At 51.0% G+C, this 26,003-nt stretch overlaps 7 protein-coding genes across 7 annotated transcripts; 2 read left to right on the top strand and 5 right to left on the bottom strand.

Moving 5' to 3' along the window:
- Window positions 1–905: 905 nt before the first annotated feature.
- On the bottom strand, window positions 906–4,551 carry BDW70DRAFT_25598 (uncharacterized protein). The gene is made up of 8 exons (XM_073743608.1): window positions 4,329–4,551; window positions 4,145–4,237; window positions 3,991–4,076; window positions 3,221–3,888; window positions 2,793–3,163; window positions 2,661–2,740; window positions 2,500–2,605; window positions 906–2,448 (listed from the first exon to the last, which is right to left on the bottom strand). Exons 1-8 carry the CDS (start codon window positions 4,362–4,364, stop codon window positions 1,324–1,326), a joined length of 2,565 nt encoding a protein of 854 aa, XP_073597452.1. The 5' UTR covers window positions 4,365–4,551; the 3' UTR covers window positions 906–1,323.
- Window positions 4,552–5,401: 850 nt separating this feature from the next.
- On the bottom strand, window positions 5,402–8,541 carry BDW70DRAFT_133458 (SH3 domain protein). Its single transcript, XM_073736338.1, has one exon. It carries the CDS (start codon window positions 8,122–8,124, stop codon window positions 5,953–5,955), a length of 2,172 nt encoding a protein of 723 aa, XP_073597451.1. The 5' UTR covers window positions 8,125–8,541; the 3' UTR covers window positions 5,402–5,952.
- Window positions 8,542–11,394: 2,853 nt separating this feature from the next.
- Window positions 11,395–13,284, bottom strand: BDW70DRAFT_25571 (putative cell division protein kinase (Ctk1)). Its single transcript, XM_073743607.1, has 5 exons — window positions 13,222–13,284; window positions 13,069–13,171; window positions 12,196–13,014; window positions 11,995–12,150; window positions 11,395–11,928 (listed from the first exon to the last, which is right to left on the bottom strand). The coding sequence occupies exons 1-5, from the start codon at window positions 13,275–13,277 to the stop codon at window positions 11,875–11,877; spliced, it is 1,188 nt and encodes a 395-aa protein (XP_073597450.1). The 5' UTR covers window positions 13,278–13,284; the 3' UTR covers window positions 11,395–11,874.
- Window positions 13,285–13,509: 225 nt separating this feature from the next.
- Window positions 13,510–16,577, bottom strand: BDW70DRAFT_133445 (OPT family oligopeptide transporter). The gene is made up of 2 exons (XM_073736337.1): window positions 15,652–16,577; window positions 13,510–15,603 (listed from the first exon to the last, which is right to left on the bottom strand). Exons 1-2 carry the CDS (start codon window positions 16,465–16,467, stop codon window positions 14,062–14,064), a joined length of 2,358 nt encoding a protein of 785 aa, XP_073597449.1. The 5' UTR covers window positions 16,468–16,577; the 3' UTR covers window positions 13,510–14,061.
- A 187-nt stretch (window positions 16,578–16,764) lies between these two features.
- BDW70DRAFT_25552 (D-isomer specific 2-hydroxyacid dehydrogenase family protein) lies at window positions 16,765–18,121 on the top strand. The gene is made up of 2 exons (XM_073743605.1): window positions 16,765–17,548; window positions 17,599–18,121. The coding sequence occupies exons 1-2, from the start codon at window positions 17,032–17,034 to the stop codon at window positions 18,084–18,086; spliced, it is 1,005 nt and encodes a 334-aa protein (XP_073597448.1). The 5' UTR covers window positions 16,765–17,031; the 3' UTR covers window positions 18,087–18,121.
- Window positions 18,122–18,621: 500 nt separating this feature from the next.
- Window positions 18,622–20,913, top strand: BDW70DRAFT_158615 (uncharacterized protein; the record flags this gene model as incomplete). The annotated part of the gene is made up of 4 exons (XM_073740547.1): window positions 18,622–18,753; window positions 18,811–19,427; window positions 19,710–19,875; window positions 20,179–20,913. The coding sequence occupies 4 exons, from the start codon at window positions 18,622–18,624 to the stop codon at window positions 20,911–20,913; spliced, it is 1,650 nt and encodes a 549-aa protein (XP_073597447.1).
- An 80-nt stretch (window positions 20,914–20,993) lies between these two features.
- BDW70DRAFT_25539 (WD repeat protein) lies at window positions 20,994–25,672 on the bottom strand. The gene is made up of 7 exons (XM_073743604.1): window positions 25,399–25,672; window positions 25,140–25,328; window positions 22,787–25,051; window positions 22,297–22,740; window positions 22,003–22,249; window positions 21,698–21,948; window positions 20,994–21,640 (listed from the first exon to the last, which is right to left on the bottom strand). Exons 1-7 carry the CDS (start codon window positions 25,477–25,479, stop codon window positions 21,146–21,148), a joined length of 3,972 nt encoding a protein of 1,323 aa, XP_073597446.1. The 5' UTR covers window positions 25,480–25,672; the 3' UTR covers window positions 20,994–21,145.
- Window positions 25,673–26,003: the final 331 nt, after the last annotated feature.

The following is a 26,003-nucleotide window of genomic DNA, read 5'->3' as shown; positions in this document are numbered from 1 at the left end:
GCCACCAAATCTCAACTCAAATCCTTCAAAGCAAAATCCCGCACCCGCATCCTTGAACTTCGCGACAACCCAACCTCGCAGGTCGAAAACCTCAAACTCTCAACCATCACCACCCTCAAGAACGAAAACCGCGACCTCCTGGCTCAACTCCGCGGTCACCACGAATCCGTCAAAACCGTTCCCCTCACCACCCTCGAAAGCATGAAGCTTCAAGTTCAAGACATGGAGCGCGTCGTCGCAGACAAGGAAAAGCGCATGCGCCGCCTGAAAGAAATCTGGACCGCCAAGTCCTCGGAGTTCCGCGAGGCAGTCGCCTCCCTGCTGGGCTACAAGCTTGACTTTCTCCCCAACGGCCGCGTCCGCGTCACATCCATGTTCCACCTCTCCTCCGCCTATAGACATGGCGATGGTAATGCATCAGATGCACGGGGACCGGGGAGCATGGGCAACGGCGAGGAGAACTCAATTATCTTCGACGGGGAAAACGGCACGATGAAGATCTCGGGGGGGCCGAACAGTCTGTTTGCGATGGAGATCAAGCACCTGATCAAGTTTTGGGTGGAGGAGAGGAAAGACATTCCTTGCTTCCTGGCTGCGATGACATTGGACTTTTATGATAAGACGACGAGGGCGGCGCGAATGTAGTTTTTTGTTTTTGCTCTTTATCACTTTCTTTATTTTGAGCAGTAAATCTTTATCTTGCATTGCCCGTCCTTTCCATTTGTCTATATGATCCCCTTTGGATTACTCGCTTTTGAATTGGAACGATGATATATATCCCGTCCCAGAAACAACTCTCATCCCATTTCTTGATGCTTTCTTACCGAGCAGACCAGCTTGCTAGCTTCGATTACACTGGGGCATCTTGCAATAATACATATGTAATGAGAGTCATGCAGAGAAAACTGGGGTCGTTGGTGCCTCGAATGGCCTACTCATCCTTGCAAGTATATTCCTTCTGCCGAGGGATATAAAACAGCACAGTCCAAAGTCAACAAAAAGCACCACGGCAAGTTATTTACAGACCATTATCCACAATACTTACTGTACTCGGCCCTAATAATAATGAGAACGGAAAAATTACAAGGGAAACCAAGACAGAGGAAACAGGAAGCCAAGTGTACAAGACTGCATCCGAATAGACAAACAATATGTAGAAGGAAGATATAGCGCACAAAAAAGGAGAGCTAAAGAAGACTGTTGATGCAGGGGCATGGGATGGTCGTACAGTAATCAGTAATGCGCAGAATTCCCATACTCCATTGACATTCTCAAATGCGAGGCCCAGCAAATGCATTGCCGGTCCAGGGTGGATATCATAAGCTAGGAAGAAACGTACTTCCCAACAGCCAGCTTCCGCGTTGTCGGGACATGACTCCATTGAGCCTGAGCATTATCCTCATCCGCAAAGGGATCAGACCCAGCCGGCCTCGAAGTAGCACTGATCCCAAGGCGAGAGCCAGCATCAGGCGTGCGAACCTCGAATTTTGCCTCGACCTTGCCCTTCTGCGGCCAGCTGTTTGCCGTTGAAAAGCGAACGAGCAACTTCCCATCGGATTTGCTGTTCACCTCAAATTCAGGGATCTTCCAGATCACCGCTGATTGCTTGCGGCGGAAGACAGCTCCGGTGTTGGGGTACATGACGGCGTTGGTGGCGTGGGCGACTTCACGGTCTTCCTGGGGAGAGATGTCCAGATTGACGGTAAGAACCAGGTTGGTCAGCGTGATCGAGTCTTTCGATGCGGCAGATGCGAATGAAGGATTGAGGGAGTAAAAGATTATCACGCTGGCCTGGAATTCCTCCAGATTCCAGGCTGGTCTGAAAATGACTGGACAAAAGGTGGATAAGTCCTCGGGGTTAATATGGACTTGATATTTAAACGCGACAGTCGGTGCAGAGCGCGTTATACTAGCAAGCGAAACGTCGTATTCGCCCCTCTTGTCCTCTGACTGATCTTGCACTTCACGGATAAAATTCGGGTTTGCGGCTACCTTCTCCAATACTGGAAAATTATTCAAACGAACTCGGATTTTGTCCGACAGGACATCAGGAGTAGCATTATACGCCAGCGCAAGCTCGCCGACAACAAATGATTTGGTAACCGCACCTTCCGAGAACCAGGCGTTGACTGTTTCTATTATAGATGCATTCAGCCCAGAATCGTGCAGTTCAGGGTGTGCGACGGGGCCTGAGATGCTATGCAAAGTATGTGACGAGCGTATTGACGTTGTGTCAGACAATGCATGCTCGTCTGTAGCGTTGCTGAGAGAAGCTACATGTCTTCCTGGCGAGGTTGGAGAGGTAGGTTCAGAGACGTCCTGGGCCACGGCTTGATTTGGGACTGAATGGACTGGTGGCGGAGTGCTAGGGATGAAGACAGTATTACGGACATCGCGACGTCCACGTATCGTGCCTGCGTTTCGCCTTATCCCGCTTTGCTGCGCTTGCTGCATGCAATGTTAGTACTTTGCGAGCGTGTTGAGTTTAAATAAACTTACCAGACGCAACTGACTGGCCATATCATTCATGGCTTGTTGGGCCTGGTTTTCGTCTTCGGGAATAGGCTGATCTCTAATCGTCAGGTTCAGACCCGACTCTTCGTGTCTATCGCATTGTCAGCTCGCCTTTTTGCTTGAACCTGCCTATGAATTAAACATACCCGGCTGCCTCTCGTTGTGCTAGTGTGATTTCATCAATCGTCTGCGGCCGTTCAGAGTAGCCCTCCGCATCCACTCGTGGCTAAACAGAGCATTAGAATATCGAAGTTGAAAGCGCTTTAAGAAGAATATACCTCATTAGTGAGGCCAGTGAGACCTGCAGCAGCCGCAGTACCCTGAGATGCGAATCCGTTTGTATCAGGTGTCGTCTGAGACGGCGAGCTTGGCGAGAATCGTGCACGGTCTTCTCGTTCGTAGGACTCGCTTGGCTGGCGAGCAGTTTCGTTGTAGCTATCATGCGAAGTGATGGCCGTATCCGGGCGCTCAGGAGGATCCTCTGGGATCTGCATGTTGTGGGAATCGCCCCGTTTAAAGGAGGAGAACGGGCTGCGATACTTCTTGTCCGATGACGGGCCAGAAGGCAGGGCCATACTTTTCCTTCTATTCATGACCGTACCTAGCCGTCTAAGACCCCCGAAGGGTGTACCGTGCCGAGGTTCAGGGACTAGGTTACATGTTAACATTCACATTAATGAGTAACAGGTCGTTTGGAAGAATTCACCTGGAGGTGGCGGTGGTCTGGCGCGACCCGAGCTTGTAGAGCGATGACTCGCGGCATCATCCTGAGCACGCGGTGGAGGTGGAAGAGGTAGTTCCGGGTTGCCCGGCGGAGGTGATGCTACTGGGGTGGGTGATGTTGTTTGCTGTCGAAGGGGCACAACTGGTCGTCCTCCATTTACCTTTGCGGCGAATGTTTTGATCTCATCCGCCGTCTCCACGTTGAGGAGGACATTTAAGCAGCTTTCCGCTGCTTGTCGACAGCGTTCGATCTGGTCAGACTCGTGGGTTTCCAGTTGGGTTAAAACATCTCGAAGATGGTTGAGTCGGCCCTCATCTGCCGCCTGAAGCTGCTCAAAGGCAAATGGCGCTCTTGATTCCCATTGCTGGCTCGTGTCGTGCGCAGCAGACACGGCGGCAGCTAACTTGTCCGCGCCTTTGGGGCCCTTTTCCTTCGCCTTTTCAACCTTCTTCTGCGAGTTTTCCACGCTTTTTGCTAGAGCTGTCAGGTCATTTTGAACTCCGGGCATTGATGCAAGCTCCTTATTCTTGGTATTGTATTCCCTCAAAGGACGTTCGACGTCTTCGTCGATTTTCTGCGCAAATGTCTCATGCGACGTAGCCACCGATTCCACCGAACTTACAATGCGCTGCCACGGTATTTGGAATATCCTATAATCCAGTTCGGCGATTGTCGTCAGCTTCATTGTACCTCAGCATTACACCTGCATCGGCGGATAAGAAAGGAGTGGAGCAGAAAGGAGTCAGCCTTACCCTAAGGTAGCTGCATTATCCAATTGGGGTCGATTAGCGAGTTTCCGTAGCCCTTGCGCATAGGCTTCTTCGATGCGGCGGCGTTCCTATTGTGGTTACAATGCAAGTCAGGCCGTCGGAATCGCAATTGACGACGCCGGGCAGAGGATCATACCTGCAGCCAATCTGCGATATCCGCATTGACCTTGTTGATGACACGAATACGGTCAGCTAATACAGTGGCGGCCTGAATGGGTTGTAAAGATGCCTAAAAGATGAGTAAGAATGCTGCAATACCAAAGTCGCATGAGGGGTTGGGAGAAGCGGAAAGGGTCCAGATCGGATCGGGGAGACCGTACCAGCAAGGCTGGATACTCCTGTCGGGAGAGATCCATTGCTTTTCACAGGACACAGCGGGGGAGGCGGCCGCCAGAGAGGCGCATAATCAGATTTCAGAAATTGGAACGAGCGTAGGGCCTCTTGAGACGAGCAGGATACCAGCAGCGGGCCGACGAGGTCTGTTTCCAGGTCTACGGAAGCGGACGGTGATGACGATGGACTCTAGAGTAACTACGGGGAGAGGAATGAATAAGCCGGGGCGGAAGGGACACGCTAACCAATATAGGTTTAGATCAATGACTCCCGAGGTCCCGACCGAGTCTCTTGTCTCTCAAGCTTTCCGCCCTGCTTGGTCAGTTGGAGCATTAATAGGCACAGGCAAAATGGCTCGATAAACCTTAGAAACGACATTATTGGACACGGGTCGCACATGACTGTCTCTATGAATTACTAGAACCCTTGTAACGAGCAGGTAGCCTTGTATGGTTATCTCAATCTCCCGCAACTGGAGGTCAACAATGCACTTATTCAACAATTTTTTTGTAAGACAAGAACAATGATATTATATCTTGTATATGGCCGAAGAAGTGCTAAATGTAGGCCGTTTTAAGCACTCTCGATGAAAAAGCATTCTGTTCACTCGGTACCAGAAACCAGGAACAAGGCAACCCATTAGAGAAAGCACTCCAATATAATTAGGGGCATATAATCACCCTTGTTCCAATTACTTCCAGGATGCTCAAGCAGTATCTGGACGTCAGTATCGTGCCTTTCCGTGCTTCGAAAAACATGCCAGGCCTTGCTAATAGCGCTTGCATTGCTTCGACGTAGCCTTGCCGCCCACTTTAGTATTGGCTGGAAATAGTTGGATGGGTGCCTGGGGATTGGCTATAACAGCATTTCCTCGCAGAGGCTTGGCTATGCTATCGTGCCTAGTACCCTGGCCTTGTTGGCGAGGCGGTTAAAATGGTCGTGGCGATTTTCGAATGTGCTGTGCGGCAGCCTTGCAAGTAATGTTTGCTACGGGACACCTAAACGTAGTCCGGCAACATTACCAACTCAGATAGGTTATAATCTTTTGGAAGTAGATGAATAAGGTAAAGTCATTGAAATCTCTTGAAAAGTAATGAATATGGCTGCAAGTGGTAGTCTTACCTAGCATCGAAGGATATCACAGGTCACAAGTTAGGTTGTATACATAGTCAATTTACAGAGGCTTCTCGAGGTAGCCATCAAGCAGATGAGGAATCATAGTAAAGGAAAGACACAATGGGCTAAAATAGCTGAACATACATTTATGAATGTAATTTCGTACATGAATTGAAAAAGGGGTATAGCCCGTTAACGTCAACTGGACATATGCTCAGAATTCTTCTCCAGAGAGCAGAAGAATCCAGGATGAGGATGAACTCATTCCTTGATGCTTCTTTTAAAGAAGCGTGGTAGGGCGTCAACAACGTTAGAAGGGGAAATCGGGATGAAAAGTTCAAGTGATTGAAGAGTTGGAGAAAAGAAGTGGAATGAAAGATTTACGAAGGTCAGACTCCATGTGAGCGGTACACTACGGTAATGGTGTTGCACGTTATCACCGAATCGCCTTTGTGATAATTGGCGTTCTTCTGTGAGTGATCGCGGCCAGCAGAATCATGCATCGTTGGACGGAGCAGGTACTGAGTTTGCGGGAATTGCTGGGAGTGCACCTGCTGGCGGAGGCACAGAAGGAGCAGCTAAGGGACTTGATCGGGGTCCAGGAGCGGCTCGAGGGTTCTGCAGAGCACCTCCTGTACTGTTGCTACGCTGTCGTTGATTGGCATGTGGCATCTCGGGTCTCTGTAGACCGGGAAGTCCATAGGGCCCAGGGCTCATTGACCGTGGCGGAGTTGGTCGAGGCCCAGGGGAATGTGACCTTGGAACAGCTGGGAACTGGGCAGGAGACATCGGGCGTTGGGGTTGAGCATGCGGGGGTGGAGGTCCATAGACACCCTGTGCAGAGGACATTGCGCGTGCAGGAGACCTAGGACGCGAAGAGGGTGAACCGGGCCTGCCACCATCCCCGGGGTAGAAGCGTGGTGATTGTGGCATGCGGCCAGGGGGTCCCACCATAGGCGAGCCCGGGGCTCCTGGGTGTCCAGGAGGGCCAAAAGGTCCGCGGGGACCAGGACCAGGACCAGCTCCAGGTGGTGGCTTTGCCCGGGGCTTGACTGGACGAGCTGATAGGCAGGAACGCGGGACAACTCCCTGCTGGGAACGGTCAAGTCTCACGCAGAGAGCCCAGCCATCGTCATATTCGTGCAAGAGTCTAACGAGCTGACCGCTGCGGAGTTCCATTTCATCTTCCATTGACGGAGTGAAATCCATCTGTACACGGTGGACATTGGTTGGCATTGCAGGGCCAGGGCCAGGGCCAGAGCGCGAAGCTGCAGCAGCAGCGGGGGCTACAACTGGGTCGACCACATTGGAGTTAGGAGCCGTAGGAGCAGGGACGTATGAGGCGTCCGAGTCTGAGGATCCAGGACGACTAGTCGTGTCATTATCAGAGCCTTGAGCGGCAGCCCCAACGGCGGCGGCCCCAGCCACTGCAGCAGCAGCAGTTGCGGACTCATTACCTGTTTTTGAGGCAGTTGTAGGTGACAAAGGTACGGGAGAATTAGGATCAGCAGGGGAAGGAGGCAGGGGGACAGCGGCGGCGGCAACAGTCGGAGAAGGTACGGCTGCAGGCATAGCCCCCGGCGAAATTGGAGAAACCGGTGAAACAGGAGTCGGGCCTCGTACCGGGTTGTTACCGGCAGTAGAAGGACGCGACTGAACCTCTGCATGGGCGCCAAATGGGTTGACTGGGTCGCCAAAGGGATCGCGGCCGCTAACACCAGACTGGGGGGTTTGGGGCGGGGAGTTTCCAGTGAGATTGCGCGAAAGGGCAGCTGCTGAACCAAGGGCTCCAGCAGCACTGACTGCGGACACAGGCGTGGCACCACCTTGAATAGGGGTCAAGTCGGGAGCAAACTGAGTGACAGGCCGAACATTCAATTGAGGGGCGGTGGCTGGGTTTACGGACTGGGAAGCGGGAGCTGGTGAAGGTCCTTGGGAAGGAGGCGCATTGTAAGCCGAATATGATTTCTCGTTGCCTGCAAATGCATCGTTTTCTCCAAGTCTCTGACCTTGTTGCTGCTTCTTCTTCCAAATGAAAAAGAAGATTAACCCGGCAATCAGTCCAACACCAAGAATGACTCCAATTGCAATGCCTGCCTTCGCGCCAGAAGAGATGCCATTCGAGCCCGAGTCAACAGTGGCCGCGCTAGATCCAGTAGAAGTCGATTGGCCGGCGATGTAGGTAGAAGTGGCACTGCCCTCGGAGTCTGTGGTACTGGTTGTGATTGTCGACAAGGTAGTCTGGGTGATCGACGTTGCGTCAGTGTCATCCTGAGTTTGAGTCGCAGTGGTCGTCACTTCAGTAGGGTCTACGGTTGACGTCTTAGTCCTGGTAGTAGCTGCATCCGTAGTTGTAGTCCCTTTACTCGTGGTTGTAGTCTCTTCATCTTTGGTCGCTGTTGCTGTGGCTGTCGTAGTTGCCGCCTCCTCTTGTGTGGTCGATCGGGTTTGGTGGACTGGCGCACCAACACCGACAGTATTGGTAGCTTTGGTGGCACTCTCAGTCTCGGTGGCTTCACTAGTACGATCGTCCTGTCCCTCGGTTGAATATCCACCTATTTCGCCCGTAAAGGTCGGCTCTGCCGTAACGTAGACAGTGACCCCATCGGGGTTCGGATCACGCTCCTCAAGGCGGACTTTGTGTTCGTGATGGTGTGCGTGAACCATGATTTTTGTTGGCTGAGGATACTACGTCCTCTACTGATACACTGTCCGCGAAAGGTGAAGGGTCGTTAATCTACAGACATGTGCTCTAGTCCTTATCTCGGCTTAGCGCGGATTCGTTCGACGTGCGATTGAAGACTGATCGAGAGTAAAGGAGGCCGGTAAATATCGTGGACGACCTCTGGGTCGTATAGCTTAAGCGTAAAGCGCGTCTAAGGGTGTAAAAGGCGCAAGCGCGTCAAGGAATGTGTGAAGGTGGTGGGAAAGAACGGAAGTATGTATATATTCGGCGACAGCTAAGGTCGGCCGAAGATAAAAGAATGACAACGAGCTTCCAGGCCGCGAGAAGTCAAAAGAACGAAATGAATAGTCGCAGGAGTCCCGCGAACTGTGAGAAAGGAAGGGAAGGCCTCAAGAGTTGCGTGAGATGAGACGAAGAGGAGATCCGAGAGTTTCTGATGACAAGGTGGGAGATTGTTGATTGAGGGACTGTGACGGTTATTTACCGAGACTTAAAATGAGACTACTGCTAGTGGCCAATCACAGCGCTTTCCAACTCAATTTGGCGGAGGTAAATTACGGTTCCTGGTTTCTGTACGGTAAGCTCATTTAAACAGGCCGGGGCACACCGCACGAGGGTCCAGTGACGGGTCTGATTCCATCTTCGCCCCTTCAATCCTCAAGGCAACGAGATCATGTCCACATTGGCCACAATTTGCAGAGTTTTATCGAAGCGATCATGCTATTCCTGTTATTTTTGGAAAGAATTATCCTGCTGAGTTCCGGAGCAACAAAGGCAACGCCGTTCTCCCAATTTCCCTGGCTATCCCACTCACGCTGCCTGAAGAAAATGGCTCTCGTAGTGTTGGGTCAGGGGCGATCAGTACCTGGGCATTATCCGAGTTACGATGAATGGCGAACCGTGGCTCAGACATTACTCCGTCCAAGAAGTTGCACCTTAATCTGATTCGGTCTGACGAAAACCAAGGAATTATGCGAGCAGGACGGAGAATACGGGTTCATAAGACGCTTGCGCCTAGTGGTCATCGCTGATCACTTCCCAACCATTCCAAGCAGCAACCTTGCTCTGCATGAGTACGTCCGTAAGCACATGTCAAGCGAGCAGCGACTGCGACAGGCAACTCTCGAGGGCGCTCTGCGACAATTCGTCGGTCATTTTTCACGGGTTCTTTGGTCGCAGATTATGCTCTCAGCCTTGCCAGCGCTTCTATAACAGAAGATTAAAGAGGTCACCCCATCCACTTAGGGCCGACTTGAAACAGTCCGTCGCCGCTTGGCCCGTTTCCTTCGGCTACAACGGCCTCACACTCAGCCACTGCTCCGCCCGAGGTTCGAACTACTCGAGCTGCTCGAGGCTGAAACATACAGAAGTCGTGTTTCTGAGTTTTATGGAGGTCTAGTTTGATCGAATACTGAGTTCGTCGTGAAAGCTAACCTGCAAGAGCGTTGGAAATTCTGGTTGTGATACAGCCGGCAGCCGTGGCTGGTTCCACGACTGTGCACACTGCAGCAGATGTGAGCTGTGGTCGGAATCCTAAAGTTGTTGACCAAACTCGGAGCTTGTCCTACCTTATGATTTATTCATTCGATTCCATCGTAATCAAAGCTGAGGGATTCCCCCGCTACTGGACCAAACCAGGTAACATTGTCGAGCATCTGCCACACTCTCGCTTCCAGGTAATTTGTTGACTGAAACCAAATGTCCCAGAGTGAGGCGTTCCCCCAGGATTCAGGTTGTTGAACTACATTCGATCCCAGTTCGTAATCTCGTGGGAGTCAATCATGGGCTTGCCACGGCCGTCACGTCCAGCAAAGTCCGTTTGAGGACGGCCACTGACGTTGCCATTCGATTTCTCCAACCAAACCAGCATATTCACAATCGTGTTCCTCGAGCTTGTCCAGAAATATTCTCTCCAATCTCGGAGGTGAGGTTCTTGAACTTCACCATGACGCCAACCCCTATATGACGAATACTCTCCTTATCCACCTCAGGGGTTAGATGCTCATCAAGATGAAAGAGTATAGTTGTTCAGAAAGAACAAGCAAACAGTACCAGACTGAGGTATATGCCGAGGTAGGGAAGGGTCCCGCACTTGGAATAGGGGCGGCCAAAAACGTGTTAACCACGTATTGTGCAGAGTCTTCGAGGGCCTGAAACTGGCCAACTTCCGCAAGCTTGAAGATATGTCGTTGCCCAACCAGTGCCTGGCCTAGTATCATTGCTGCGGTTCCTCCTAACTCGACGCGAAGTAACCATATCGTTCGTTAGCGCACTAATTACGCAGGTTATGGGGCCAACAACAGCCTACAGGTATCACTATCGAATGAAGCCAGAAGATTCTCGCTCAGCGCCAGTTGCTGTGTCCTAAGCTCAATTACCTGGTTCTAATTGAGGATCCTGTAACATTGGGATGCAAAAATTACTGCTCCTCACTAAACAGTAGTTGGCTTCGACACACCAATGCCTGGATCTTGAAATACGTCCTGAGCTTCGCATCTGTCGGGTACTCTAGGCCTTCCAACCAGAGCTTCAGCGCATTGGTCGATCCAGGGCGTATATAGCATATAGAGCTTGTCGACGGAGATGCGACCATCTACAACGTCAGCCAGCGATGCAACACAGGATCGTGCCTCACCATTGAACATAAATAGTAACATCCCAAGAGCCCGCTGCACAGCAGCACTCTGAGCCACCAAGTTCCCGCTTTCCTTTCCACACGCATGTTCATATTCTGCATCATACTCCCTCACATTCACCGGAATTGTCTGCATTCCAACCTATACTGCCCATCAGGTCGAAGATCAACCGCAACCATTACTGCCATCTGCAGCAGCATATACACCGCGTATGATAACTCCAATGATAGTGGTACCAGGCTGCATGCACAAGTAACCCATCAAGAGGTCCATATTACGTTCGATATTCACGGCGACACGTTGTCGGTATACCATTTTTGATTCTAGGAGAATACGGAAGATGGAGATGAGAAAAGACGGCGACAGGTCTAATCGGAATCGGAATCGGAGTTGGAGTCAGCAGGGTAGTCTATCACTGTACGCCCTAGCCGCCTGTAGGGGGTTAAAATGAGCTTACAACTTGGCAAATGAATGGATAAATGGGATAGAGCTAAGAAGTGGTAGCTCTAATTTTTCTTCCTTGGCTTGCAGTGCACATCACGGTGCAGGGCTGGAAAAAGACGCCATATTTGCCTTGACTCCGCGTCTAAATCAGACGGCGTAGCTGAACTCGCAGAGAAGGAATGCTCAGGAGGAGGACCAGATCGATATACAATATTTTATCTTTTCGTACCCCTCCATACCCTGGCCGGAATTCGCAATCACAACTGTTTCTGTATCTGGGATGTCTCCATCATCTCATATTGAGCTCAACTTGGACCACTGCCCTGCTGTGACCAGCAACCCTTCAGGCGATTTTTGAATGCCGTTCAAATAAAATGAAAGCCGAAACCACTGCCTTGAAGGGAGGAATCGCATCTGTTTTGCAATTTGATTAGCAAACTAGAAGGCTAGCCTGTCTAACTTAGAAGTTTTGATATTTCCGTGGCTGACAAGCGCAAGGGCGTTCGTGATATGAGCCACATTGATTTATCAATATAGCTCGACATAATCTCAAGGGGGTCGACGACAGGCCGTAAGGCAACCTTTCATAGGCCTGATCATAACCTTGACGGGATCTAGTAAGCGAAGTGTATGTGTTGGCAGAAGCCTAAATTAGACAGCCGTTGTAGATTTTATCGAGCCAGAGAAATACGGATGTTGTAGAGCCTGCAACCCGTGTATTAGTCAAGCTACAAAAAATACACGATACAGCTGGTTAGACCAATAACACACCTCTGCGGCAGAAAGACGCTGGCCGCTCTCGTACGACACCAGTTTGCTGACAAGGTCACGACCGTTAGAAGATGACCCCTGAAGAATCTCATCCCAAGGCTTAGCTGGGTATTTGTAGAACTCGATTTTGCCCCAATCCGGAAGCTTCTCAGACTCCTAGGACCCGTTAGCACGCACCTGCTGGTATTGAAACTAACTCACCGGCCAGGTCTGCTTATCTGGGGTGCCCAGAGTAGTGAAAATAGACTGGATAAGTGACAGGTCACTTCCGACAGGCCCGGCATCGAAAAGCTGTTTATGTCCAACAGCAATAGCCTCTGCGACGACACACCCCGCAGCCCAAAGATCGAGAGCCGTGTTGTAACCCTTATGCCCAAATAAGACCTCCGGTGGCCGATAGCATGTGGTCCCGACGTCAGTGATCTTCTTATCGGCCGGTTCGGCTTCAATACTCCCTTCTCTCCAGGCTATTCCGAAATCCGCGAGATACGCTGGCCCGCTCGGAGAGTTGAGTAGAATATTTGACGGCTTGACATCACGATGTATGATTCCTAGACTGTGAATAGACGCTATTGCGCTGAACATGTCGCGTAGGACAGATTTTGTCTGCGCGGCGGTCAACACGTCCCGCCGGAGGAGAATTTCGAGATCATGCTTCTTGTATGGGAACACGAGCCCGAACCGGCCCCCATCGAATTTCAATGTGTCTAATAAGGGAATTATGTGTTCGCCAGCTGCCTCACGCAAGAGTTGAGCCTCGCGGTGGGCGTCGTGTGGCGGCTCTAGTAGATGAGGGGTCGTGATCTTCAGCGCAACGAGAGCGCCGCTCTCCGACTTGGATTTATAGATCGTGGAATGGAGGCCGTCAAAGATATGGATGCAGTTTTGGTACGGCCCAATCTTCTCGCCAGTACCTTGATTGGCGACGTTTGTGTCATCGTCTAGATCACTCTCGAATGTCTTTGACACGGTGACCTCTGCTGCATCAAGTGCTTGCTGGCAGATTTGATCATACTCTTCCTGTGCAGATTAGAGTTCGTTCGTCATGGTGTCAGAGCATGGCATCTGGCAAACCTTCGACCCAGCTTGTTCGTATGCCTCGCTCTCAATCTTTCGAGCTTGGGACTGTGCTTCGGCAAATGCCGCAGAACAGGACGCTTGCTGGTAAGTAGTAGTCCTGGTACTGAGCGTAAGCATGTGCCGTAGTCGTTTCTGAAGGACACTTACAGAGACTGGATGGTCCTCAAACGGTCTGTGAAGCTAAGGGTCTTTTTCCACTCCATTGTTGAGGCGAAACAATGTTGACAATCATGGCGGGGACAATGCTGGCAGAAGATCCAGTCTTGTAAATCACCTGACGCCGGTCCACCTCCACTGCTACGATATAGATGTATCTTCAGCACCCCAAAAAATAATTATACTCTGGAGCGTCCTATATTCGAAATATATATGCTACCTAGTGCCTAAGGACAATGCATAATATCAAGGGAAATGCGCGAATTAGGAAATCATCGGGCGATAACCCGCAACTTGATGTCAGTCTCGTCACCCAACAAAATGCGAGCTGACCATATAAATAGTACGGTAGTTTCAATCATCCCCGACATTTTGCTTCGATGTCTGAGAGCCGGCCCATTGTACCACAGGTAAATGGGAGCTGGAATGCCAGTAGAGATTGTGATCAATGCAAGCAGGCTTTTTCCCAGCCAAACCCTAAGCTATCGTATCTGCAGGAATCAGCTTCAATAATAACGGCGAAGTAAGATCCGTAACGCCTTATAAGGTTGGGGCCGTTAGTGGTAAAACAACAGTTCAAATGCTCCGCAGCAAAAATGTGGACAGCTATCGCACTGGCGGCATATTTGATATGCGTCATGATATACCAAAACAATACAAAGCAGCCCGACTATTGTGCCAGCGCTGTAAATAGCTGCTCCTGTTCATGCATAATTGAATAGGACAGTCTATTATGTTTGCAATCTAGTGTGTATTTAGGATAACACCAATGTCTATAAATTATACCCAGACAGGTCTATGCCCGGAAGAAGCCATTCAGCGATACCGCACTCACAGATGGGGAACGCCTCCACTGGCCAAAAGAAGATTCACTATGCTCACGATCCCCTCGCCAAGAATCAGCCCGGAAGCCAAAACGACAACGCTAGATGAAGCGGCATCCGCGTCATCATCGGCGTCACAAGTTGCTGGCGACGTAGGTTTACGATTCTCGCTTTCGGCCGATCGACCTGGTAGGACCGACTGAGCGGGTTCAGTTGCTGGCTTGAATCCATCGTCCTTCTTCGTGTGGGCACGAGACCACCACCACGCGATAAGACCGCCGATGGCTCGAGCAAGAGTGAAAGACGGTACATTGAATATGCCTACGGCGACGGCGATACCACCAGGGATCCAGGATCGCCAAGGCGCGGGGGTGCCAACTGGTCGGCCGCCGTTGGCAATCGGGGAAGCAGCGACAATTCGGAGGACGGTGATGGCTACATAAATAATGCCGGCAACCGAGGAGGCTTCCCACGCCATCGGAGGCAGGCCTTGGCCGGTGACGAGACGGGCGGTGAATATCCAGACGTATGCCGTGGGCGTTTGAAACATAGGGCCAGGTACCGGGTAGACGTTGACATACATCTTGTAGACGGCCGTGGAAAGAACAGCACCGACAAGGCTGCCAATTATCTGGCCATAAAATTGAGCTTTGGGGCTCGCGCCGAGAAGGTGGCCTGTTTTCAGGTCTTGCATCATATCACCGGCTTGAAGGGCGCCAGATTCGGATACGGCACCCGCGAGGAGGTTAGTTATGAGGGCGTTGCGTCGCGAGAAATGAGACGATGGGGTTGCAAGCGAGAAAAGCAGCTGCGTTAACTTGCTGATGCCAGATACCGGGTTGAGGTCTGTCTCTCCTAGTGCACGGACGCCCATTATTGATAGAAGGACAGCGAGCAATGTGGCAAGGCTTGACAGTAGGGGGGATATGACATCGCCAAAGACAATGTGCATACAAATCACGTTCAGGAGCAGAGTTAGGGGAAGTAGAAACAGTACCGTACGCATGGAAATGAGTTGAGATGGCGGCGCATCCTCATCCTCATCGGTTCTCCAGTTTGTTTCAGCGTGCGCGAGACTGCTCGGGCCTGATGATTCTTCTGTTATAGGACTCAACGCGGAGTAATTGTAAGAGCGGGGCACGATTTTAGGGCTTTTTGAAGCGATCCATCTTCCGGCTCGGGTATTTGAAATCCTCTCTAGGACCTTCGGCGCAATTCCCAGAGCCGGCTTCAGTACCAGCCAGCCTAAGCTGACGATTGAGTCTGCAAGCATGATGGCCAACGAAACCCATACAATCCAGGCTTTGCTCCCATTCTCCCAGCTATCCACGGGGCCAGGCGCCCATCCGCGAGATTTCGCAAGCGGTGACAAAACACCCCAACCTAAAACAGCCCCGAAAAGCATGTGAGCGCAGGTCGACGGACCCATAATAATCCCTTGTCCGACATATGCCGGAGACGGATTCAGTGTCCAAAGCCAATTTTGAGCAAGGGGGAGGCCTAAGATTGGTATGTCGCGGACTTGAGGTACGAAGTAGGAGAAAAGTGTCTGCCGATGTCAATAGAGGACTCAATATCCAACAAACAAGGGCCTTACGTAGACTCCAGAGGCCACGAACGCGCTAATCAAAAGACGCATTTTAGACCTCCAATCTCTTTTCATGCTGTCAGTGCCAGTCACGTCTTGCTGCAACACAGCTTCGGTTTGTGCGGAACCCTGCGCCAGTAAAGGCTGTACATCCTCCGCGTCCCGTTGGTCCTCCATCGATTGGTCAATGCGAGACTTCGCACCTTTTTCGCTCTGCCCACTTCCGTGCAGAACCCTCAACATCAAGGCAGACGCTGTTCCACTAGGAAACCTCAGCTTTTCACGAATAATCACTTCCTTCCTCAGTGGAACAGCAAAAACAACGCCGAACAAACAGACTCCCAAGCTCCAAAGAACCAGCTTGCCAAAATTCAGTTTCAGCGGTCCGCCCTCGCCAGTACCATCACCGCCTGATGGACCGTCTTCTCCGTCCCTTATAAGAAACTCCAGAGCCGGGATGACGCCGACGAAACCACAGCCAAGAGGCATCGTCCCCACAGCGCCGGCCACTGTCTGTATCAACACATTCTCAATGGGCGTGAACGGATAGGAGAGATATTTGGAGAAGACTTTGAAGACCGAGAATCCGATTAATGCTGACGGCATAGCCATAGTGCTGATCCAGCCAGTTTGCAAGCCGAAGTATGTATTCGAAAAAGTGATCAGAGCTCCAATAACAATTCCAACCAGCAGAGACCTCAAGGTAAAGCTTCGAGGAGCCATCGCGTAGGATTCATCGCTAAATGTGGGTGTATGTGGTGAAGCCATACTGGGGTTGTCGGTATTGCCCGGCTCGGCGCCTGGCGTAATGGACTGGTAGTTCATCAAATCAGCAGTCGCATCGACCTTTCTCTAAATTAATGCATAAGGGCTATGTCAAGGATTCATATGACCATGAGGCACATATTATTCATCGAGCCATAGCTCAGGAGGACAAATGTGCAGAGGGAGTCGAGCACGGGGAGCGGAGATTAGTGAGAGTGAGATAGCGTCACCAGTTGTGATGAGTAAGCAGCCGATAAGCGATAAGCTCAGATCTCCATTCTCCACCACTGGCCGAGATCCGAAGTTCACCTACACGACCTGCGAAGCTGCTACCATCGTTGGATTTTTTCTTGTCTACTTTGACCTGCTACTTCTCAGTGTTTCTCCGGGTCAATTGCATTGAACTTTAAAGAATTATTTGCCAACGGAGATCCGAGCTTGTCAGCATGCTCAGCTGCAGCTATGGAAATATCCTTGGTTCATCTTGTCACTCACAGGGCGCCCGCCCCACCGTCCATGGTCCAAAATGTCTCCAACACGACCGGCAATGATAAATACCAGGCGCCATCCGAGCACCATTTAAATATTTCAGTCTTAGCTCAATATTTATAGAAAGTCGCCAGAATGCCCCTTCCATCAGCTGAGCACCATCACATCGTCTTCCTCCAGGGATCGGTACTCGAGATTCCCAAGTTTGAACTCCCCGCACCGTTCACCTACTCGCAAACCGTCTACGATTGGACATCGTCGGCCGAGGTTCCAGATCGCATTCGTGACGCCTCCATAATAATATTATCCGCCGCCCGAGTTGATGCCGCCGCACTGTCTCGCGATGTGTCACCGCATCTTAAGCTTATTGTCATGGTCGCTTCCGGTTTTGACTGCATCGACCTTGAGGCCTGCAGGAAAAGAGGAATCGTTGTCTGCAATTGCCCAAACTCCAACATTGAGGCTGTATCCGAGCATGCGATAGGGATGTACTTTGCTGCGCGACGAAGACTCCTAGATATGCATATGTCGACAAGGGCAGGGAAGTGGAAGGAAAGAGGACTTCTGATGTTTGACTATCTGGATAAAGACGGGATTCCGCCTCTGACTTGCCAGGATGAAGTCGCCGGAATCATTGGAAACGGCAGCGTCGGTAAGGCCACAATAATTCGTGTCTGAGCAAAAATTTAACAAGAGTATCAGGGAAGAGAATCGCCACACTTGCGCGTAATCTAGGAATGAAGGTGCTGGTTTCTGACCGCAAGGCGTCTACAACCCCAGATCCCACCAGGGTTCCATTTGAGACAGTCATCAAGCAGAGTACAGTGCTTTTCATTGCTGTCCCGCTTATGGAATCTACTCGGAACTTCATCTCAAACCCAGAGTTCGAAAACATGTCTTCCCATGCCATCGTAGTCAACGTCTCTCGAGGTGGTACCGTTGATGAAGAAGCCCTAGTTCACGCACTACGCGAGCGCAAAATCTCTGGCGCAGCAACAGATGTATTTAACGGCGAGCCTGCAGGCCCTGATACTTCGCCCTTATTGGCAGAGGACGCTAAAGACCTCAACATCATTGCCACTCCTCACTTAGCCTGGCTGTCCCAAAGGACGTCAGTCAACTATGGCTCAAAGCTAAAATTGGCAGTCGAAGCTTGGGCTGTAGGGCAACCTGTGAATGTTGTGTCTTGACACTACTCAGACTCGTCACTCAACTAGACATAAATAAAATAAGAGTCGGAGCTCCGAATTTATTTTATTCATTTATTTTATTTTTGGAAGTACTCTTCACTCGAGTACATCCATCCGCTCTCCAGCCCAGCCATGAGGATATTGAGTACAGTAGTTTATGGTCACAGAAGCGACTCCTCGCTATGGAATAGTAAAGATTGATGCACCCTGCTCGAATGAGCTGGCTCTTCATCAGGGGGGCCTTTTTGGGATGGGCCCTTGCATTAACGAGCACGCCCCTGGTTAAGCAGAACGCGAATCTTCATTTGAAGGCCTGCGACATTCTTAAAAATTCCTTCGAGCTTTTATACTGCGCATTCCCTAGTTTCCGCCCTCTAATAGCCGACCCATGGGTAGGGTCAACCGTATCCCCTCCATGAAGCGCACTCCTACATTCCTATACCTATCGGCCCAGGCTCAAGAATCCGCAATGGAGACTCAAGGGCTGTTATACCCTTCGACGCGCCGACAGCGTTGGAAACATAAATAGATCACCATGTCTGTGGCCCTTTCGCTGTGCAGGAACACCAACTCACTCACACTCATTTGCTTCATCCTCAATCCCAGCCCAAGGTTGACTCAAGGTCAGATCAAGCCAGCCCAGACAACCAAGATGCACCTCCCCAACGTGAGCCTCAAATTCCTGGATTTATTCTAACACTCCCATCTAACAAACGCACGTTAGATCCTCCTTGCCTCGGCCCTGACGCTTGCCCCGGCCGTCTACGGTTACGGCGTCGCAACTGTCGACATCGCCTACCACGAAGCCTGCCACAATGGCGAAGCCCCTAACAACAGCGTTGACGACCCTGAGTCCACCGTCGTGACCAAGGACACCTGCGCCCAGGTGCCTGCCAAGCACTCCTTTGAGATCGACGCGTATTCCCTCTCGGTCACACCGGTTACCAAGGACACGACGTCTGTGTGCCACGCTGTCGGTATCTACACGAACGATGAGTGCGTGGGCCTCCCGATCTCTGTCATCCCTCTCTTCCCCGAGAAGAACGAGGCGAAGACGCCCTGCATTAGTGACAGTTATTTCGACAAGAACGTCTCTCTGAAGCTGTACTGTGAGGACGAGAAGGACGATGACCATGATGAGCATGATCATGGGGCTGAGCATGGTAAGGACAACCATGAGGATGTCCATGAGGATGTCCATGAGGATGACCATGAGGACACCCATAAGGCTTATGATAAGGATGGAGCTGAGTATGGAGCTGAGGATGCGGATCACCGTGAGATGCAGACTCCCGAGGCTAAGCCGAAGGCTATGGGTGGTATTCTTGACAGTCTGAACCTGTAAGGGTTAGGGACGCTTTGGAATTACTGGGCTTGAGCCCTCCTCCTATAACTACCATTTCTTAGATATAGTTAATACCAGAATCCAAGTCAACTTTTTTCCCCCGACGCACTGTATACATTCACTCTTTCGGCTCAGTGCGATAATGTACACTGCACATTCCAATGACATACCAGGAATGTCCAAAAGTTTACTCGCCTGATGGGCTACCATTTGACATACACCAGAGACATCCGTTCAGTGATGGAATGTTCACTAACGCAGATCTCCATACCTCGCAGAGGCGATCTGCATACCCACGGTTTACCTGCCACATGCTCGAGACTCAAAGAGCTGGAAAAGTCTACGCGTTTCGTCGTGAAGAATCACAGCTCCCACGCCGCGACGCCGAGACTCTACGTTCCTCCCAGCCATGCGTACACGTCTGTGCAGACGAACGGTGGCGAAGTGAGTTGTATTGCATGAACAGAATGTATAAGAACGGGGAGTATCAGCCCGGAGCTGAAGAGAAAAAAGCACTGATCAATCCCCTACACTCATTTTGGATTCGCATTCAGGCGCTGTCGCTGTCCATCCAAGCTCTATAATCTATCTCAGTAGTCTCCATTCTTTGCTCTCTACTCCACAACTTCATCATCCTATAGTCTTAGTCCCCACCAACCAACCAAAACGGCCAGAAGGATGCACTGGACAACAGTACGCCCTTCTACCATCCTTCTGATATCTCTTCCTTCTAACCAAGCGAGCCAGGCTATCCCCATCCTCCCCCTCCTCACACTCACAACTCCCGTACAAGCCCTCCGAACAACCCGCATCCTCACCAAATTCACTCCCTCGTGCCCCGATCCCTCCATCATCCCAGGCGACCTCGACCTCGCCGAAGAATTCACAGTGGGCCTCAACATCCGCTCAGGCATTTGCCAAGGTGTCCCAGTGCCGCTCCCCCTAGGTCTCTATGACGAGGTCGACCACGTCTCATTCGAACTCGTCCACACGGAACAAACACATTCGTCTCTTCACTACAACCCCGCGATCCCAGTTCCAAGCCCAAGCCCAAGCCCAAGCTCATTGCCTAGTCTGGGAGCCCGGGCCGGCAACAACAGTCACGCGCCCAATCTGGAAGTCTGCACGGTGCGGCTTTTCGAGAAACCCGGGTGCAGCGGCTTCGATAAACCGCTGATCCAGCGCGAGTTCGGTGTCGGTGCGGGGATTGGTGGAAGCAGTCGGTGTGTAAAGCGCAGTTCGGAGTTCGTGGAGCTTGGGAAGGTGTTTGTTAGGGTTGACTGCACAGATGGGAGTCGGCCTTATCCTGCTACTGGCGATATTCGAGGAGAGCTGCCGCAGGCTGGTGGAAATGGGACCGTTGCGGGTGCTTGGGGATCACATATCAATAGCACTACTACGACTAGTACTACTACCACAAGTGGTATTGGTGCCGTGGTTGGAAGGTGGCAGCGGAGGAGGCTGTCGCTTTTGGGTCGTTAAAGTCAGCTGATTGGTGATATGATGGATTCATGTATTGAAGTGTCTAAGATGATTGAATGATTTGCAATGTAAGCTAGCGATTAAGCTGTCGTTCAAGTAAAAAGTATTGAGTAGTCCTAAATCTAGAACCAGTGAAGGCAGAAAGTTTCGTACAGACGGTTCCATCTATAAATAAGAATACACTCCTTGCCCAGTAAAGTAAGTATTAACATATAGCCAACAAGAAAGTAAACTAGAACCCAAAGCTATCAAGCAGCGAATTCGCATCCGGCTCATGAAACATCGTAGGCGGCGGTTGCTGCTTCGGGGCAACCGGCGACGTCGGCTCCCTGGGCTTTGCCGGCATATCTGCAACAACAAGACTGCTTCTCCGCCGGAGCATCTTCCTATAATCAATGGCGCCGTCGACCAGGTTGATTATACCGTCCTTGGAAAATTGAGTGGACGGTGGCTCCTTCAGGAACTCCCAGTGGCGGACGAGGTCGAGGGCAAGCAGGTCACAGCCCATTCGATCATACAGACGTGCGTTGCGGAGAACAAATTCCCATTCTGCTTGGGCGGATACCTTAGAGGCCCCTTTCAGTGTTTGTAATGTCATTTCGCGGAGTTGTTTGTATAAAACCACCAGTGCTGGGTCATTGGATAGGTATGATTTGGCTTGCAGAGAAATTGATCCGGGGGTCTCAGGGGAGGCTGGGTCAGACGGGATAAGAGACTCGACGGGGGACTGAGTAATGTTAGCTGGAGGTACCCGAGAGCCTTAATGAAAATATAGGTCACTCACAATAAGCGACCGCACAGCCATATCACGGCGGCCAAGCATCCAGAACGCCCACGAAGCCATCCAGCGATTTCCGTCCATGGCAGCTTCCGGCAGAATTCTTGTTTCCAAGATCTCTTTCAGCACCGGGCCATTGTCCCCTTCATACGCGCGAGCAATGGCAATTGCGAGTTGAAGATCACCAACTTGGTTGAGGCAGACCTGGACAGCGTCTCGCAAATGGTCTGCAAGAAGGAAGAACGTCGCGGCGTACTCTATATAATCATCTATTAGCGGAGTCTGTCAGAGAAGGCAAGGAGCTTGGTTACCAAATCTCCGCCTCCCAAGCAGCGCATATGCGTTCTTCAGCGCGGCTGTCTGCCAACGAGGTTCCCGGAAATCGTTTGCTAGCAATTTCTGTGTTGCGGACTGTTCTCGGTTCCAGTGAGCCATCCTCCAAAGACCCTGAAGGATATTCTTCTTTCTGAGGGCAAGGTAGTACAAAGAGCAGTCAATGGGATTCCTTTCTTCAGACTTGGTGTACTCATTTCGAGCAACTACCTCCAATTGCTCGCGCTGCGAATAATTAGCCCATGCTTCTCATGGAAGTGGCGTTGACTCACAATTGTTGCAGGATTCGACAACCACATGAACATCCCACTTTCCCGAGCGGCTTTCCATGACAACTTACCACCAAACTGCCTCGATACGAGGTCAATAAGTATGTCTTGACTGCCGCTATGGAAAGCCCAAACAATCTCTCGCCAAGATACTGTGTCATTATTCGCGATACCTTGTGTCCTGCGCAGCATATGCTGTCGGAAAAACAGAAGATAGCGAGCAGCATTGTCATCCATCGAGCGCCGGTGCTTTTCAACAGTAGCAACACATTCAATTGTGTCGACCAGCCGGACTTGTTCCTGGCTAGTTAGTTGTGGTAGAGCAACCCGGGCTAGATTCTCATTAAGAATGGCTGCCGTGGCTTCGTCCATGACTGTAGGCTCTTCTTCAAGGGAAAGATCCGCATACGACGAGTGCAACTCTTTAGACACTGCTTTTTGTGGCACCTTTTGCTCGTTAGCCAAGTCATAAATGTAGGTAAATTCCACTCACATCATGATCCACATAAAAATCTTCCAGCGCCATCTCCAGAAAACCATCAATGTCATCACCCTCTGTGTAGAACTTCAACTTCCGATGGAGATTCATCAAAATTGAATGCACTAAGTTCGTCTTGCCGCTTAGTATACACTGGGCGAGAAATTGCGGATGGAATACAGGAAGCGCGCCGTTCAGTCGGCTCACGACTTCAAAGAGATCTACAGTCGACGAACCACGAGTGGGAATGCGAAGCTGTGACACCACCCGGTCTGTGACTTCAATCTCATTGTCGTACACAAAAAGCTGGTTGCCCGCCCCGATAGCGAGGTAGCCGCTGCTCAGCCAACAAGAGTCGCCAATTGGATGAGGGGTGAGATCGCGAATCCAGATTTCGCGAATCTGGGTCCAGGATGGCCCTGAGTCGAGGTAATCATAACGTAGCTGCGTGAGAAGGATGACCTTATGCGGAAATCCCACCGCAAGAACGGACTGCATGTCCGGTGTAGACGTCCAGTCCAAATCACGAATAATGTCCTTCTGGGCAAAATGCTCCTCAAACTCGAGTTGTGCGCCCTTTGTGTCCCAAATAGTGAGATGCGTTCGATCTTCGTCAACAAGCGCTGCCTTCTTGATGGAGCTTCCACTGGCAAGAGAAGGGTTTGTGATGCCCGTCTCAACGGTGGACGTCAGTAGCCATTCTATCCGGCTATTATCCTTGTCCACTCTGGCCGTCCATGTATGGACAATGCCAGTAGCCGTATAGGACAGCGCTATGTCAGGCGAAAATTGGTCAAAAAATCCAGACAACTGAGTCCGTGGACCGGCAGGGTCCACAGGTAGGAAGTATGAGACATCTTCTTTCAACCCTAGGTCAAAGGTACAGAATTTCTTCAAGTGGCATTGAGACTTTGTGTGTCCTTTCGCAACTGGAAGAGTGACTTCCCAAGCGATTCCGCTCATATCCGCCCCGATCGCTGCAATGTAAACAACCCCGGCATTCTTCTCGGGCGTAAGCATTTCCAGAACGCAGAGCGGTTTACCTAAAAGCTCGAATGTTAACGACGCAATTTTTTCTGCATGGAACGAACGAACATCCCAGACAGATATTCCGTTATGATGCAAATTAACGATGAAATCACCATTCTCGATCACGCAGCTGCGGTGGATATGTTCGTCTGAGAACAAAGTGCTCTTACGGAGAAGCCCAGAGCCGCTGTCTCTCCGCTTCTGTCTCCATATCAAGGCTTTGTTATCGTCTGTGCGAGAAGTGAGAGTGTCGCCAAAAGCGTTTCGGATTATCTTCTTAACGGGACCGATATGTCCAGTCCAGGACGCCTTACGGGCGATTCGATTCTTGACAGGAGCCGGATCAAACAGGACATCGACTTGCGAGTCATACCATTCGATCCGTCCGTCAAAGTGGTGGACCAAGATTGAGAGCGCATCTCCAGGATCTGCACTCTGAAAGGCACAGATTTGCGCATAATCTTCCCCGGCAGAAAGTCCGCGCAAGAACGAGAACTCCAAACCCTCGACATGGAGGATGTTGAACACGTTCATTTTGGAATGGGCCTTGGAGCCGACGTCTTCCAACGCCCAGGCAGCCATATGCCCTTCACCATCCATTACCACACATATTTCCGGGCTCCTGGTCGCAACTTCGATAATATGTTCCAAAGCATGGTTCCCTCTGTTTCCTGCACCTCGCTCCACCGCCCGCTCGGTAGCGCTGCAGAAATCCCGACTATCGATGATAAACCCGTAGCGGCGTGATACGCCCACTCCATTTGTTGCGTGTCTCGGCTGTACGGAACGGTTCATGTCAATCTGCGTCCATAGATGCAGTGGAGACGGGGCATGGTTGTCAATCGCCGCCCAAACTCGGATTTTGTTATCGGCGCATAATGTGTAGAAGACATTAGCGATCGACTGCTCTCCATGAAGCGGCCGGCGCCAGTGAAACCCCGTGATTATAGCAGGATGCGCGAGGTACGATACATCGAAGCGCACATCGTCAGCACCGAACGCTAACCGCTTCCATACCTTCACAAACCGATCATAAACTCCTGTGGTAACAATGAGAGTAGAGTCAGGCGAAATCTGTGCGAATTTAACCGGGTTCGCGAGCTTCTCCCGCCATGCCGCCCGAGGTGTGTCATGCAGGAACCAGAGTGTGAGATGTGAATTCCCCAGAAGGAGCTCGTCGGAAGAACCCCACGATATCGTACGAATCGGCTCTTCATCGTCTTCGTAACGGAGGGTAAAGGTCAACGACCACTATTGAGACCAAAATGTCAGCATTTTGGCGTTATCTCCGAGCTTCGCCATACTCCCAGCTCCAGCAAGCTTGGGCGCAACCACACACCTTCAGCGTTTCGCCGTAGGTACCGTAAGGCTCGTAGACGAAAGCATACGGGCCCCCACAAACGGCTATCCTCCCCGAAGCTCCATCTATAGCAACAGCCTCTAGCGCTTGCGTATCGTCGACATAAATTGTTTGTAGGAGATTGTGCGGACCGCCGAGAATGACCAGTGCTTGACCCGAGATGTACACCTAAGTGGAAACACGCAATTAACTCAATTATGGCCAGTGAGCAGGCAAATTATGGTGGTGAAAGACATACAACCACTCGAAGGCCCTTCCAGGACGCAGTGCCGAAAGACTGGAGCTTCGCTGGGGGTCTCCCCGGCAATACTGCTCGCATAGGGGTGGTCGGTGGGGAGATCAGACGCTCGTTGCGCTCAAGACGGAGATTACACCATTGCCAGGAGGGATCATAGGGTGCTGAGAAAACGCAACAAGGCTTCCACAAGCACGGGGCGGAAGAATGAACTGGGAGAATTGATATTGACAGAGTTAGTGGGCGAGGTCAACTTTGTCGCGGGATTGGGATTGATGACGCCGTCCGCTGCTCCTCCGCTTTCCGCTCCGCGTGTGACCTACTGTCCACGCTCATCAATACCAAAACAGCCATGTGACAGAAGAGGTGAGGTTCTTTAGTCATGCTGGATAAAGCACGCTATTGAGGAAATAATGGTAAGTCATATTTGTCAGAGAGTCAAGCTTTATATATAAGTTTGCACTAGAGGAAGATACATATTTGGCGTAGAGTATGAAGCGTCCAGCATGATTCGTTGATTGACATTACCCAACATGAGTACAGATTTCTACATAGTACATATCGCTTGAACGTGCAAAAGGGTATCTCAGCCGCTTATCCCAGCATGA

The sequence above is a fragment of the Aspergillus foveolatus genome (genome assembly GCF_047715535.1).
Source record: "Aspergillus foveolatus strain CBS 279.81 unplaced genomic scaffold BDW70scaffold_15, whole genome shotgun sequence".
NCBI lineage: Eukaryota > Fungi > Ascomycota > Eurotiomycetes > Eurotiales > Aspergillaceae > Aspergillus > Aspergillus foveolatus.
Note: the sequence above shows the minus strand (reverse complement) of the source record. Positions and strands in the feature narration are given on the sequence as shown.

Bases quoted from the DNA above. Each gene is read 5' to 3' on its own strand.
- BDW70DRAFT_25552 (XM_073743605.1), top strand. From the start codon at position 17,032: ATGCCCCTTCCATCAGCTGAGCACCATCACATCGTCTTCCTCCAGGGA. The intron at 17,549-17,598 runs GTAAGGCCACAA...CAAGAGTATCAG, and splicing joins CATTGGAAACGGCAGCGTCG to GGAAGAGAATCGCCACACTT.
- BDW70DRAFT_133458 (XM_073736338.1), bottom strand. From the start codon at position 8,124: ATGGTTCACGCACACCATCACGAACACAAAGTCCGCCTTGAGGAGCGT.
- BDW70DRAFT_25539 (XM_073743604.1), bottom strand. From the start codon at position 25,479: ATGCGAGCAGTATTGCCGGGGAGACCCCCAGCGAAGCTCCAGTCTTTC. The intron at 25,052-25,139 runs GTGTGTGGTTGC...TGGTCTCAATAG, and splicing joins CCTACGGCGAAACGCTGAAG to TGGTCGTTGACCTTTACCCT. The intron at 22,741-22,786 runs GTGAGTGGAATT...AACGAGCAAAAG, and splicing joins ATTTTTATGTGGATCATGAT to GTGCCACAAAAAGCAGTGTC.
- BDW70DRAFT_25571 (XM_073743607.1), bottom strand. From the start codon at position 13,277: ATGGAGTGGAAAAAGACCCTTAGCTTCACAGACCGTTTGAGGACCATC. The intron at 13,172-13,221 runs GTAAGTGTCCTT...GCTCAGTACCAG, and splicing joins TTGAGGACCATCCAGTCTCT to GACTACTACTTACCAGCAAG. The intron at 13,015-13,068 runs GTTTGCCAGATG...TAATCTGCACAG, and splicing joins ACGAACAAGCTGGGTCGAAG to GAAGAGTATGATCAAATCTG.
- BDW70DRAFT_133445 (XM_073736337.1), bottom strand. From the start codon at position 16,467: ATGAACTACCAGTCCATTACGCCAGGCGCCGAGCCGGGCAATACCGAC. The intron at 15,604-15,651 runs GTAAGGCCCTTG...TGACATCGGCAG, and splicing joins TCGTGGCCTCTGGAGTCTAC to ACACTTTTCTCCTACTTCGT.
- BDW70DRAFT_25598 (XM_073743608.1), bottom strand. From the start codon at position 4,364: ATGGATCTCTCCCGACAGGAGTATCCAGCCTTGCTG. The intron at 3,164-3,220 runs GTGAATTCTTCC...CATGTAACCTAG, and splicing joins CAGACCACCGCCACCTCCAG to TCCCTGAACCTCGGCACGGT. The intron at 2,741-2,792 runs GTATATTCTTCT...TGCTCTGTTTAG, and splicing joins TCACTGGCCTCACTAATGAG to CCACGAGTGGATGCGGAGGG.